Source organism: Chrysochloris asiatica, unplaced genomic scaffold (genome assembly GCF_000296735.1).
Source record: "Chrysochloris asiatica unplaced genomic scaffold, ChrAsi1.0 scaffold00008, whole genome shotgun sequence".
In the NCBI taxonomy this organism is placed as follows: Eukaryota; Metazoa; Chordata; class Mammalia; order Afrosoricida; family Chrysochloridae; genus Chrysochloris; species Chrysochloris asiatica.
The window spans coordinates 14,513,223-14,526,914 of record NW_006408526.1 but is presented as its reverse complement, the minus strand read 5'-3'; the positions used below and the strand labels follow the sequence as shown (position 1 = coordinate 14,526,914).

General features: G+C 36.4%; 1 protein-coding gene across 4 annotated transcripts in view; it reads right to left on the bottom strand.

The window, feature by feature from the left end:
* The window catches only part of GRIA4 (glutamate receptor, ionotropic, AMPA 4), a 532,647-nt gene that overhangs the window by 120,677 nt on the left and 398,278 nt on the right, over positions 1-13,692 (bottom strand). For all 4 annotated transcript variants that reach the window (XM_006833788.1, XM_006833786.1, XM_006833789.1 and 1 more), the window contains one exon: positions 10,494-10,678. In XM_006833788.1, the coding sequence (XP_006833851.1) occupies positions 10,494-10,678 (185 nt within the window). The remainder of the gene's footprint in view (positions 1-10,493; positions 10,679-13,692) is intronic.

Genomic DNA, 13,692 nt, shown 5'->3' with positions numbered 1-13,692 from the left:
ATACACATATATATGGAGTCCTGGTGTTGCACTGAAGGGTAAGTACTGGACTGTTGACCACAAGGTGGGAGTTCAAACCCACCATCCACTCCTCGGAAACCCCATACAGAAGTGACTTGGTGGCATTAAACAACATATGTAATTACAGGCATATATTATAATGGTATATATGTATAATAATATGTATTTTATATATAATACATATATTACATATAATATACATATATATTTTGTTAACTACTGCTGAGTCAGTTCCAATTGCCAGTGAAACTTACTTTTAAAACAAAATTGAAAACACCAAAACACCACCACTTTAATTTCCTTCCACAATCTGGCATTAGACTTGGCATCAGTTGTGTGTCAGCTCAGAAAAAAAACTTACAGATCAATATGGTTTTCATTATGTGTTCATTACGTGATTAATCTTCAGGTTAGAGTTAGGTGTAAACTTGTTCCATTACCTCTGTGTCTGAATCAGAGTGACCAAAAAGATGCAGCACCTATTTAGTTTGCTGGTAGATAGTATACTCTGTTACTGAACGATTTAATATACATATAATGGAAGGAGTTATGGTTATATCTATGGGGTTTATAAGACTCAGAATAGTATCTCTAAAGGTACTGTTGAACTTTGTTAATCTCACTGTCTTTTAAACATTTGTAGAGTAACTGCAAAATTCTACTAAAATAAATCATGAAGTCAGCCTCTCTTTTCTACTTAAAACAAACAAAATGAACCCACTGCAGTTGAGTTGATGGACTCATGGTGACCCTACAGGATAAATTGGGACTGCTCCTTAGGGTTTCCAAGAGTGGGCTTGAACTTCCAATCTTGAGGTTACCAGTCCAATGCTTATTCTATATTGCCACACTCCTTCCCAGGCCCCACTATTTGCACTAGTCTGGCAGAGATCTCCAAAGGTGTTTCTGTATTCCATGAAAACAACAAATCTTTTATGGGATTTATACATAAAACAAATTCAGTTAAAAAAGTAAGATTTAAAGAAGTAAAATTTACTTTCTTAGCATCACTTCATGTCTGTTGACTTTCTTGTAAATCCTGACTGAGCAAAGCTCATTATGCAAAAGCAGCTTTAAAAGGAAGCTAAAGCAGCCAGCTCTGCCAGTACTGCAGTATGAGAAATTGCTGATACGATTTCTTTGTTGTAGGAATTTCCTTGAGTACTTGATTTATTCCTGTTTCATCTCACTGATTGTTACTTTAAGAGATGAAAATGAAACTCTTGTGCTTTTATCTACCTATACAACAAACTCTAGAAAACTTAGGCTTCCCATTAAGTTGAGTGGATGAGCTATTCTGGATAAGAAAGCTTTCCAGAAAGGCAACTGAAGGCTTACCTTCAGCCACTTCAAATGCTATCTGGCGTTCTTGCCTTAATTACATGGATATAACCTGCTGTGTTTACAAGTGAAGCTCATTAGACTCATTATTCAAAAAGAAGGTGAGGCTTTCTGCTGCTCCCTGGAAACCCTATACAGGGTCACTATGAGTTGGAACTGACTTGATGGCACTTAACAACCATCAAGTCGTTGAGTAATTTGGTACAAGATTGCCAATAATACGGTGGAGATAAGATTTCAATGGAAAAGACAGAGAACTAACCTGATGCAATACAAAGGATCCAGGGCCTACTAGTTCTTGCTACCTTTAGTCTTGATAGCATCATCTCTATTGTTCCATTCCACATTCCACTTTTTGTCCCCTACCCAATTTTTATCATATATAGTTATCACATAGAATGTCTCAGCTTTTCCAGACTCCTTATCTTAGTGTTTCATTCTGTCTGGGATAACTTTTCTGTGCTGGGCACAATCCAATGCATTTTTTATTTAAATGTCTATTTTTTGTGTGAAGCATTTCTGACTCCTCTGATTATAGTAAGTTACCTCATCTTCTGGAAAATATGTATTTTGTAAATGCTTAGTTTCTGAGCTGATTGTCTTATAATTAATTATTCATGCGTTTAGTTCCCAGTTTGGCTGTAAGCACTTCCAATATAGGAACAATGACGTTGTTCACCTTTGTATATCACTGCAGTACCTGGAATGATGTTTGGCACGTAGAAGTTGAATTAATATAGGAAGAGACAAGTAAAAAATTGTCCTGTTTTCTGTTGTTGGCTTGTTCCTACTGTCAGAAAATGTGCAGCTTAATGATCCATGTAATCAAAGCTATTATCTCCAAAGATCTGATCTCTCCTATAGTTATTACTCCTTCTCAATACTGCAGCTAGTTTTCCTCAAATCTTTATACTACTTTTTGTCTCTTGTTCTTGGTTTTTTTTTAGTTTTTAATGGGTGACTTTGGTGTAAAAAAAGTGACTTTACACTATTGGCCTGTAACTAAAATATTCTTTGTTGTTTGTTAAATGCCTTCTAGTCGGTTCTGACTCATAGTGACCTATATATACATTGGAATGAAACACTAAGTGGTTCTGTACCAACCTCAGCTACTCTTGAGCCCATTGCCACTGCTATGGTGCCAATCTAGCTTAAGGGCCTTCCTCTTTTTCACTGACCCTCCACCTTACCAAGCATGATGTCCTTCTCCAGGGACTAGTCCCTCCTGTAACATGTCTGAAATATATGAGTCCAAGTCTGGCCATTCTGGCTTCTAAGCAGCATTCTGGCTGTACTTCTGCCAACACAGATTTGTTTGTTCTTTTGGAAGTCCATGGTACTTTTAATGTTCTCCTCCAACACTATAACTTAAATGTATCAACTCTTCTATGATCTTCTTTATTCATTGTCCAACTTTCACATGTATATGAGGTTATTGAAAATACCACGACTTGGGTCTACACCTTAGTCCTCAAACTGACATCTTTGCTCTTGAACACTTTAAAGAGATCTTGTGCAGCAGATTTGACTAATGCAATACATCAATTGATTTCTTGACTGCTGCTTCCAGGAGTGCTGAGGGTTGATAGGAGCAAAATGAAATCTTTGACAGCTTCAATCTTTTCTCCATTTATCTTATTATTTATTGGTCCAGTGGTAGGAATTTTTGTTTTGTTTATATTGAAGTGCACACCATACCGAAGATACTGATTTTCATCAGTAGCCTTATGGATAGCAGTGAAACACTGTCAGCATCAGAATATTGAATATTGAAACATGATGAAGAGCACCATAATATTGTCAGATATAGTGCTGGAAGATTGGAAGTTATCAAAATGAAATGAAATTCATAAACATTGATATCCTGAGCATTAGTGAGATGAAGTAGACTGACATTGGCTATTTTTAATCTGACAGTCACATGGTTTCTTATGCTGGGAATGAGAAATTGAAGAGGAATGGCCATCCCATTCATGATCAAAAAGAACATTTCATGATACATCTTGAAGTATAACACTGTCTGTGATAGGATAATATCCATATGGCTACAAGGTAGACCAGTATTATTAAAATTTACACACCAACCATTAAAGCCAGTGATGATGAAATTGAAGAATTTTACCAACTTCTTTAGTCTGAATTTGATCAGACATGCAATCAAGATGTACTGATAATAACTGGTGATTGGAGTGCAAATGCTGGAAACAAAATAATCTTTAGCTTCTAGGTAATGACTCAACTAGTTATGGCATACAACGATGAACTCTTTTCAAGAGTTTGACTCTTTCTGATGCTTTACTTAATGTCTGAGATTTTGTTTGCTGTAACATTAGGTCAAGACTTTGGTGCCATTTCTGATGCTTGAGAATTCTGAAAAACAGGTTTTAGAAAAAGAGACCTTAGCTTTTAGTTAGAGATGCCACACATTTGATAATTAGCCAAAAATATTGTCTGGGACCTGAAAGTTCACTTAGGTTGTGTTACACATGGGAAATGTTATGAACAAGACTTAGTTTAGATAAACTAATCTGGCACATGCCCACATTTTACCATTTAACCTATGTACAAATGATCAAATTTATGTTTGCAAGGAGTTTTCCTCTCTTTTGAATGGACCTTGCTCTGAGGTAGGATTGTTGACTTTCTTTGGTGATGTAATAAACCTCAAAGAAGTTAATCATGCTTTTTTTATTAATTTGCCAACAGTTTAGGGAGATTACTGGTTTTGTCAATTATCTGAGATTCAGATTGTGTCTACTGGGAACCTGAGTTTTCCTTACATATATTGAAAGTGAGAATATTGCTGAGAGGAATGCCAATTAAACTGAGGTGTTTGATAAATAGGCAGTTTGGAATACCTGTGAGCCAATTTCATTATCATTTTTCTCCTTTCACTTGTTTAACATTCATTCGCCTTGTAAGGTCATCTTCTACTGATACTATCATCTTCTACTAATAGATTGTTGGAACAAAAAACATCCATGATGTTTTAGGGTCAATAAAGCTGTTGTTCTCTACCTAATGTCTTTATCATCACCTTCTGTTCAGTAAGAACTGACATTCATAGTATAACCAGGGATAACTGGAAAACCCTGCTTATTTCCTATGTACTAACTATGGTGATGTGGTTGAGTTGGGCTGCAAACTGAAAAGTTGCTGGCTCTAGCTCACTAGCTGCTCAGAATGAGAAAGATGAGGCAGTCTGTTCTTGTAAAGATTTATAGTCTCTAAGTCTCAACCTTGTATAGGGTTGCTTAAGGACAAATCGACTCTATGTTTAAGAGTCTTGGGATGGTGCAAACAGTTAATGTGCTCATATACTAACTGAAAGGTTGAAGTTTCAAGTCTATTCAGGGGTATCTCAGATGAAAGTTCTAGGGGGTCTACTTCTGGAAACTCAGCCACTGAAAACCTCATGGAGTACAGTTATTCTCTGACACAAATAAGGTCACCAGAAATTGGAATTGAGTCTGTTACTGTTCATGTACTTTTATGTGTATATGTTTTCTAAAGACACTATTGAAGATGCTGGGCATTGAGTTTTTTAATGGTAGCACAAAAGACGTGAGCAATCATTAGCTTTATGTGCTATTTTACTAAAATAATCTTTGATGCTAGATAGCTAGTTATGTTCAAGTTTGTTTTGCTACTGAGTTATATTCATGAGTCAAAGTCTAGTACATGAAATTAAATCAATGAGCTATTAGGTAGGGTTCTAAGGGTCTCTGAAAATTATGGAGTATAGGATTTACAATTAATGGATACATGTGGAAATAAAAGAGAATGACAATATATTTAACTTTGTAGCTTTATTGTTTCTATTGCCTTAAACTAGGTGGATGATATTTAAATAAATTCTTTCATTTTTGTTTATTCAGGGTGGAAAAGTTAAAACAACTTAAGCTACATTTTCAAATACTTGTTTTGAAGCTCACATTTAAAAATCTTTGAGAGAGTTTATGGCTAACTTCTATTTTAAATAGAAATACGTTTCTGTGAACTGATTTGATCATGGCATAAAAACAACCACAGTGGTCCATTGATGTATTTTGAGATAAATTTGCATAAATTATTTCCATTATGTTTTTGAAACTGATACACATAAAAATGTCAACAAAGTAGTTATTGACAGATGCCACCAGGATGGGAGGCATGTCCATTCTTTCCGAAATTTACTTACATGTTTCCTAATCTTTACTGTATTTATAGTTTTACCATCTTCTGAGCGAGTGCTAGTTTTTCAAAGGCATTTTCTTATCAAGATTACTTAGCAATTTGATTTTTTTTTAACTTAAAAATGCTTTGGGTGATTCTCTCAAATTGTCCTCTATTGTTATCTCAATTTATGAAAGAGGGCATTGAAACACAAGAATATTGAGGTACATGTACAAGAGTCTGATAGGGTTTGGATTAACACTTGCATTTGGATGAGTCAAAAGTTAAACCAAGAAACACAACAAGTTGTTTTCCTAAGAGCTGCAAACATTTAGGTTATGCTGTTATTGTCAGTTACCATGAAATTGGCCCCTAATGTATGGAGACCTAATGTACAATGGAACACAGTTTCCAGTTCTGTATAATCCCCATGATCTCACCATTGTGATACACAGGATTTTCCTCAGATGATTTTCAGGAGTAGATCACCAGGTTTTTTTTTTCCTAGTCTGTAAGCTCTGCTGACACCCGTTAATAATCACAGCAACATAAAATACACCACTGACAGATGGCAGTGGCCGCACATGAGGTACACGGGCAGGGAACCAAACGTGGCTCTTCCACGAGGAAGGCAAGAATTCTACCAGTGAACTACAACTCCTCAATTAATAAATGCTGTTTTCAGTAAGTGCCTTGTTAAGTCAGTTCTGACTCATAGTCACTCTGTATAGGGTTTCTGAAGAGTGGTTGTGGGTTTGAACCACAGATCTTGTGATTCACAGTCAAGTGCTGATCGCTGTCTCTCTCTATATATATATCTTGTGGTTTGCAGTCCAGTGCTTATCCTATAGCACCACAGATTGTTATTGTTTTTAAGTGCTGTTGAGTCTGTTCTGACTCATAGCAACCCTGCACAGGGTTTCCAAGAAGCAGTTGGTGAGCTAGGACTGCCCACCTTGCGATTAAAACCAACCTTCTACTCCAGTGCATAAACCCACAGCGCCATACCAGGACTCCTAATAAACAGATGTTGTTGTTGTTGTTAAGTGCCGTCGAGTCGGTTCCGGCCCATAGCGACCCTGTACAGGGTTTCTGAGGGTGTAAATCTTTACGGGAGTAGAAAGCCTCATTTTTCTCCCGTGGAGCGGCTGGTAGTTTCGAACCCCTGACCTTAAGGTTCGCAGCCCGATTACTCCTAATAAACACATAGTTAAATAAATATTTTTAAAAATCACGTTCAGAATAAGAAAACAGTTCTTCTTGGGAAGACAATTTATAGATCAATTAAGAGTAAGTTATTTCCTTACAATACAGCAGACCTTGCTCTAATTTATAAGATTTATACCTTAGAGGCATAAAGGTCTATTATTCTCACTATTACTATGCAGTTCTGAAAGAAGAGATGCATTTTAGAATTCAAAAGGCAGGAGAAGAAGAATAGAAAGTTTTCTAATTTCTTTGAAATGGCAGAAGGAAAAAAAAATAAAAGTCCAGTCCCTTTAGTGAGAACTTATTTAAGGCTTATTCAAAGAATTTATCCAAAGCACCCAGGTGTGTCGATTTTCTTCTTAAAAACCAGCTAAGCCTCTGAAATAGGTCAGTGTGCTTTAGGCACTCAATTGCCTTCTCCAGACTACGTCGTTTAAGCGCTGGTGCTAAGTGGAGGGTCTTTCTGAGCCTTACTCATAGTCTGACAGGAACTTGGCAATGCAGACAATTCTTAGAACTGGCTTCTCTGTTGGATTCATGGGGAGTTGTTTACAAAGCGTCGGTTGTCAGGTCAAACAACTCAAACTTTCAACAAGAGGAGACAGCGACAGAGAGGGTGTTAGAGCTATAGTGACAGCCTTGCTTAAGAAACTGAAATCAAAAGCTTTTTTCTTAGATTCTACAAATCTCCATTTTAAAAGAAAAAATTCACAAATCTTGAATAGCTACAACCTTGGTGGTTTTGACATACTAAGAAATCAATCTGAGTGATTTACAGTCTTATGTTGTTGTTGTTAAGTGCCGTGGAGTCGGTTCCGACTCATAGCGACCCTGCACAGGGTTTCCGAGGCTGTAAATCTTTACGGGAGCAGAACGCCTCATCTTTCTCCCGCGGAACCGCTTGTAGTTTCGAACTGCTGATCTTGCGGTTCACAGCTCGATTCGTAACCACTACGCTACCAGAGCTCCTTACTTATAGGTACTATTTACCACAATTCTGTTGAGTTTTTGTTTGTTCAATTTCTTGTATTATAGAAACAAGAAGTGAATATTCAATGGTGTCACTAAGATTGATGTCATCCAGTGAGGTAACTCATGTTGTCACTTCCTCCTTGGGCCTTTTCTCATACCAGACCATACAGAATCCTTAGTAATATTCATTGTTTAATCATTGATACTATGTGATGGATATAGTTGTAAACTACTTAAATATAATTTCTTAGCTTGTACGGATACTAACAACAAAACTGTTTTGTAAGATCTCTCTGCATTGATTTATATATTAGTTACAGTATTTGTAGTTGAGCAGAAACCTCTCTTGGTTTCTCTTCTTTTACCTTAATACCCCATTCTCCAAAAAGTTATTGACATAGGTTCACAAAAACTACTTTCCACAATATTGTATCTAAAACAACAGAAAATTTGACAAAATTGTTTTCAGGTGTCATCCAGTTGTTTCTGACTCATAGTGACCCTGCGTACAACAGAATGGAACACTACCATCCTCACAATTGTTGTTTGAACCCATTGTCAGAGCTACTGTGTCAGTACATCTCCTTGAGGATCCTCCTCTTTTTCTCTGATCTTCTACTTTATCAAGTGTGATGTCCTTCTCCAGTATTTCTTCCAAGAAAGATGTGTTAGTTTTTCTGGGAGTCCATGGTATATTAAATATCCCTCATCAACACCACAATTCAAAGGCATCAATTCTTCTCTGATATTCCTTATTCATTGTCTCTCTTTTGCATGCCTATAAGGTGGTTGAAAATACCATGGCTTGGGTTAGGTACACCATAGTCCTCAAAGTGAGTCTGTTCTCTAACTCTTCAAAGTGGTCTTTAACAGCAGATTTCCCAATACAATATGTTATTTGATTTCTTGACTGCTACTTCCATGAATGTTGATTATGGATTCAAGTAAAATAAAATGCTTAACAATGTCTATCTTTTCATAGTTTATTATGTTGTTAGTTATTGAGAATTTTTGTCACTGAAGTGTAATCCATATGAAAAGCTGTATTATTATTTTTTTTAATCTTAGTACGTACTTCAAGTCTTCTTTGCTTTCAGCAAGTAAGGTTTGCCATCTGCATATTACAGGTTATTAATGAACCTTCCTTCAATCCTGATGGAGCATTTTTTTTTTTTCATGAAGCATTTTTTTTTCTAGTCCAATTTCAAAGATTATTTGCTCATCATAAAGATTGAATAAGTATAATGAAAGAATAAAATCCAGATGCACACTTTTTCCAATTTAAAACCATTTAGTATCCCGTTGCTATGTTTTAAAGACTACCTCTTGGTCTATGTACCGGTTCCCCATGAGCACAATGACTTGTCCTGTGATTCCCATTCTTCTACAAAATTAGTGAATTTTGTAATACTCTCTTGTAGTACGTGCAGACAAAACCACATGATTCAAAGTATTGTCGTAACTGGGTAATAATGACAGTTCTGATTGGAAGGCATTAGAAAGTTCAAAAAGTAAATTAGCATAGTATTTTCACCTTGTAGGTATATTGATAATGCAAGCTGGGTTTACAAAAAGTGTTTTTGTTGTTATAACTAACTATAGGAATATTTTAATAAAAGGTAAGTTTTTACAGAAAACAGTGTACAACAATTTTGGGACCACCTCCTCTGACAGTATTACCAATGTGGTCTGTGATCCTTACATCTCTGTACTGATATCACCACTGTGAACACTGTCATTTCCTCTTACAGTATAGCCTGGCTTCACTGGGCTTTCCAAAGAAATGCAACGTGCTTTTACTTTTAAGTTTTAATATAGGGGAGAAAGGAAACCTAAAACATTTAGTTCGGTGTCATAGGTTTTTAGGAGATATCCCTAAAACATATTTTGGGTTTGATTTTTGTAGTTGGGCGTTAAAGTTGTTCTTATAAATTAACCTTCAATTGATATGCTATAAATCAAATGATTTAATTATACAGATAAATTATGCATAGCAAACTAACCACCACCAACAAAATCAATCTTGGCTAGCCAAGTGAATATATTATAGATAAATAAGAGCAAGCATTTTTAAAACCACTAGATGGCATTCATTCACTGTAATTTTGGCGGAATTACAGCCTTCCAATGTTTATCATGATGTACAAGGTTAGGGGGAAGACAAATGTTATGCATTATTTGATGATATTTTCCTATTATTTAACACAACACCAATATTCAGTTTTATCTCTTCCTGTTTACTTCAAATGAAATCAACAAATTTTTATTGAACTTTTTTTCAACAATTCTTTGAGAAGAAAGTTGAAAACCATTTTCACAATGGTGGTTATGTATTTACTGGCAACATGTAGCAAAAATTATGTAATACCCAGCATTCTGTTTAATTTTCTTTTCTTTTTAAAAAATTTCTTTGCTATTTCTCATGGAGTTATTTCTCTAAAGATTAAAAAAAGGCAAAAAAAAAAGTTCTCATATTTTTAGATGGTATTCATCTTTAGTGTTTCTGAAAAAATAAGGAGGGCAACTTGCTTTTCATTACTCATGAACAGTCCTTCAATTGTAGTTGCTTTAAAGATGTGTGATAAATAGTGCTTCTAACTGCATTAACACCTGAAAATCAAAATGACATTTGTTGATAATGAACTATGACTGATTCTGAGGATTAATCATGGAATGAAATATCCAAATTTCACACTCCAAACTAAAAGATTGGAAGAAGGTATTGATGGAGACAAGTAATTCAAAGATTAACTTTTCTATAAGTAGCCTATGTTAATATAAAATCTAGAACTTACCTGCTCTAATATATTTTGAAGCCTTTCTATCTCACAGTCTATTACAAATTTCTTCTCTTGCCTTCTATCAAGTTCTTCTAGAAGTTGTCTATAGCTGACGTCATTAAAGTTTTCCACACATATAGCACTGACATGCCAACCGTTTTGTCCTGCTTTTTCCATAATAGCTTGCAGTATCGAGTATCCTATTGGGGAAAAACAAAGAAATAAAAAGTTACTGAAACAAATCTTTTTCATTCCCCTTTAATAACTTATAAGGAGCCCCAATGGTGCTGTAAGATATGCCACGGGATGCTAACCACGAGGTTGGCAGTTCAAACTCACCAGCCTCTCTGCTGGAGAACGATGAGGTTTTCTACTCTGGTAGTGTAGTGGTTATGAATTGGTCTGCTAACCTCAAGGTCAGCAGTTTGAAACTACCAGCTGCTCTGTGGGAGAAAAATGAGGCTTTCTCCTCCAGTAAAGATCTATAGCTCGGAAACCTTATTTTTGTTTTTGAGTGTTGTCAGGCAAGTCAGTTCTGACTCAAAGTGACATTGTATAGGAGGGTTTCCAAGGAGTGGCTGATAGGTTTGAACCACCGACCTTGTGGTTAACAGTCCAGGGCTTATCCTACTGTGTCATACCAGAATTCCAGGATTGAGTCACTATGAGTTGGAATATACCTGATGGCCGTGGGTTTTAGTAACTTATGCAGTCAGACTCTACATTTACAATAAATGCTCAGAAAGTTCATCTGAATGGTTATTTCTGAGTCATTTTTTTGCTCTGATAAACCAAATTCCTCAAATTGGTTAAATGAGGTAGTAACAACATAGTATTCTTTCAAAAATCTCCCTGGGTGGTGGTGGTGGTAGTGTGCTAAGGAGTCCTTTCTGACTCACAGCAACTTTGGATAGGGTTTCTGAGGCTGTAAGTCTTTATGGAATCAGAAAGCCTCAACTATTTCCTGCAGAATGCCTGGTAGTTTCAAACTGCTGACCTTGAGTTTAGCAGCTTGACTCGTAACCACTACACTACCAGAGTTCTTTCAAAATCTCCCTACTGAAGATTATTGCATTGCCATATATATATATATGTTGTTGTTGTTAAGTGCCGTCGAGTCGGTTCCGACCCATAGCGACCCTGTATGAGGTTTCCAAGGGTGTAAATCTTTATGGGAGTAATAAGCCTCATCTTTCTCCCGCGGATCTGCTGGTAGTTTCGAACTGCTGACCTTCAGGTTCGCAGCCCAATTCATAACCACTATGCTACCAGAGCTCCTTATATTGTGTTTTTATTGTGAATTGAGTGATAGTTTACATGGGAGAACATTGGTTTTACATTTATCATTTCATTGCAATGAAATTAATCATGATAACAATTACTCACTACTGAATCATAAGACTCTTATTCCCATCTCCTTTCACCAGACCCATCTAGACAAGATGAAAACTAGCCAGTGGGATTCTACGTTCCCCTGCACACTCTGAAACTAAATTCCCTCTTGAAAGCTTGTAAGCCAGTCATTTCATGCCTTTACAGCTCCCCATTTTAGGTAGCCAATGTCTAAGTTGCACTCTAGACAGATATTTTACTTCTGGTTTGGAGCTGTAGTATCAGTACAGGACTGCAAACCACAAGGTTGGTAGTTCAAACCCACCAACTGCTCCTTGGAAACACTATACAGGGTCTCTATGAGACGGCACTTAACAACAAGACAGATTTTAGATGAGATCAACAAAACCCAAATCTAGTACCATGTATGGTCAATAACAATTTGAATAAGAGGTTTTATCATTTTACTCATCAAACAAATTCATTTGAATAACTATTTCTGACTCTTCCCATGAACAAAGTAGTGTCAATTTTGAGAAGATGTAAAAGAAACAGTAAAACAGTATTTATTGAGGATCCATTATTACCCAAGACGTGTGAACACGTATCTATCAATAGAGAAGACATAATTTACTTATTTCTTGTTTTGCATGGTGGTTGGTGGTTATGTGCCATGGAGTCAGTTCCCACTCATAGTAACCCTGTACAGGGTTTCCGAGGCTGTAAATCTTTATGGGAGCAGAAAGCCTCATCTTTCTCCCATGGAACAGGTGGTAGTTTCAAACTGCTGACCTTGCGGTTGGCAGCCCGATTCGTAACCACTACGCTACTAGAGGGTGGTGTAAAGTGGGGGTGAGTTAAATAACTACTTGAGTTAGGAAATGGGTTACAACACTTGCTTTTTTAGATAGGTACAGACATTGATAAGTAGAGGCAAAAAAGTTGAGATGCAAAGGATAGAATATACTCAAGAAGTCTAGCTTTAAGCATGAATAAAACATGGTTCTATTTAAGAAGTATAGAATTAGAATATGTTATCATAATATGGGAATCCTAGAGTGGCATTGTGGGTTAATTCACTAGAATACAAAGTTGGTTTGAATCACAAGGTTGGCGATTCAAGCTCACCTTCCACTCCTCAGAAACCCTATACAGGGTCGCTATGAGTTGGAACTGACTCGAAGGCACTTAACAACAACATCATAATATGAGTCAGAACTGATTTGATGGCACTTAACAACAACAATCATAATGTGTATAAGAGAAGGATGTGCCAGTTGGCTTCCTTAAAGATTACGTCCTTGGAAACCTTCTGGGAAACCTCTATTCTGTCCTATGTGGCTTCTATGATTTGGAAATCAATTCTATGGCAATGGGTAGCTTTCTTTTTCTTTTTCTTTTTCTTTTTTTTTTTTAAATACTCATAACATGTGTGAAAACACTGTGAAACAAAGTAGATCACAATTCTAACAGATATCTTTGCAACTTTGCTACAAATAGAAAGCATAACATTTCCAGGAAAACCAAATCTAATTCCACAACTCTTTCAATATTAGTCACGGGAGAAATTTATTTTCTTGTATGTTACAAATGTATTATCTAACTTTACGCTCCTGTTTTTTGTTGAACATGAGGAAGGCAGTCATAAATAGAAATAAATTCACTAATCCAATCTCCAAGGAATGTTGTGGATATATCCTCTGAAGTGGGAATCCCATTTGTTGTTGTTGTTAGGTGCCGTCGTGTTGGCACCGACTCATGTACAGTAGAACAAAACACTACTATGTACAGTAGAACAAAACACTGCCTGATCCTGGGCCAACTTCACTACCATTGCCATGCTAGAGTCCATTGATGCTGCCACTTGGCTAATCCATCTCGT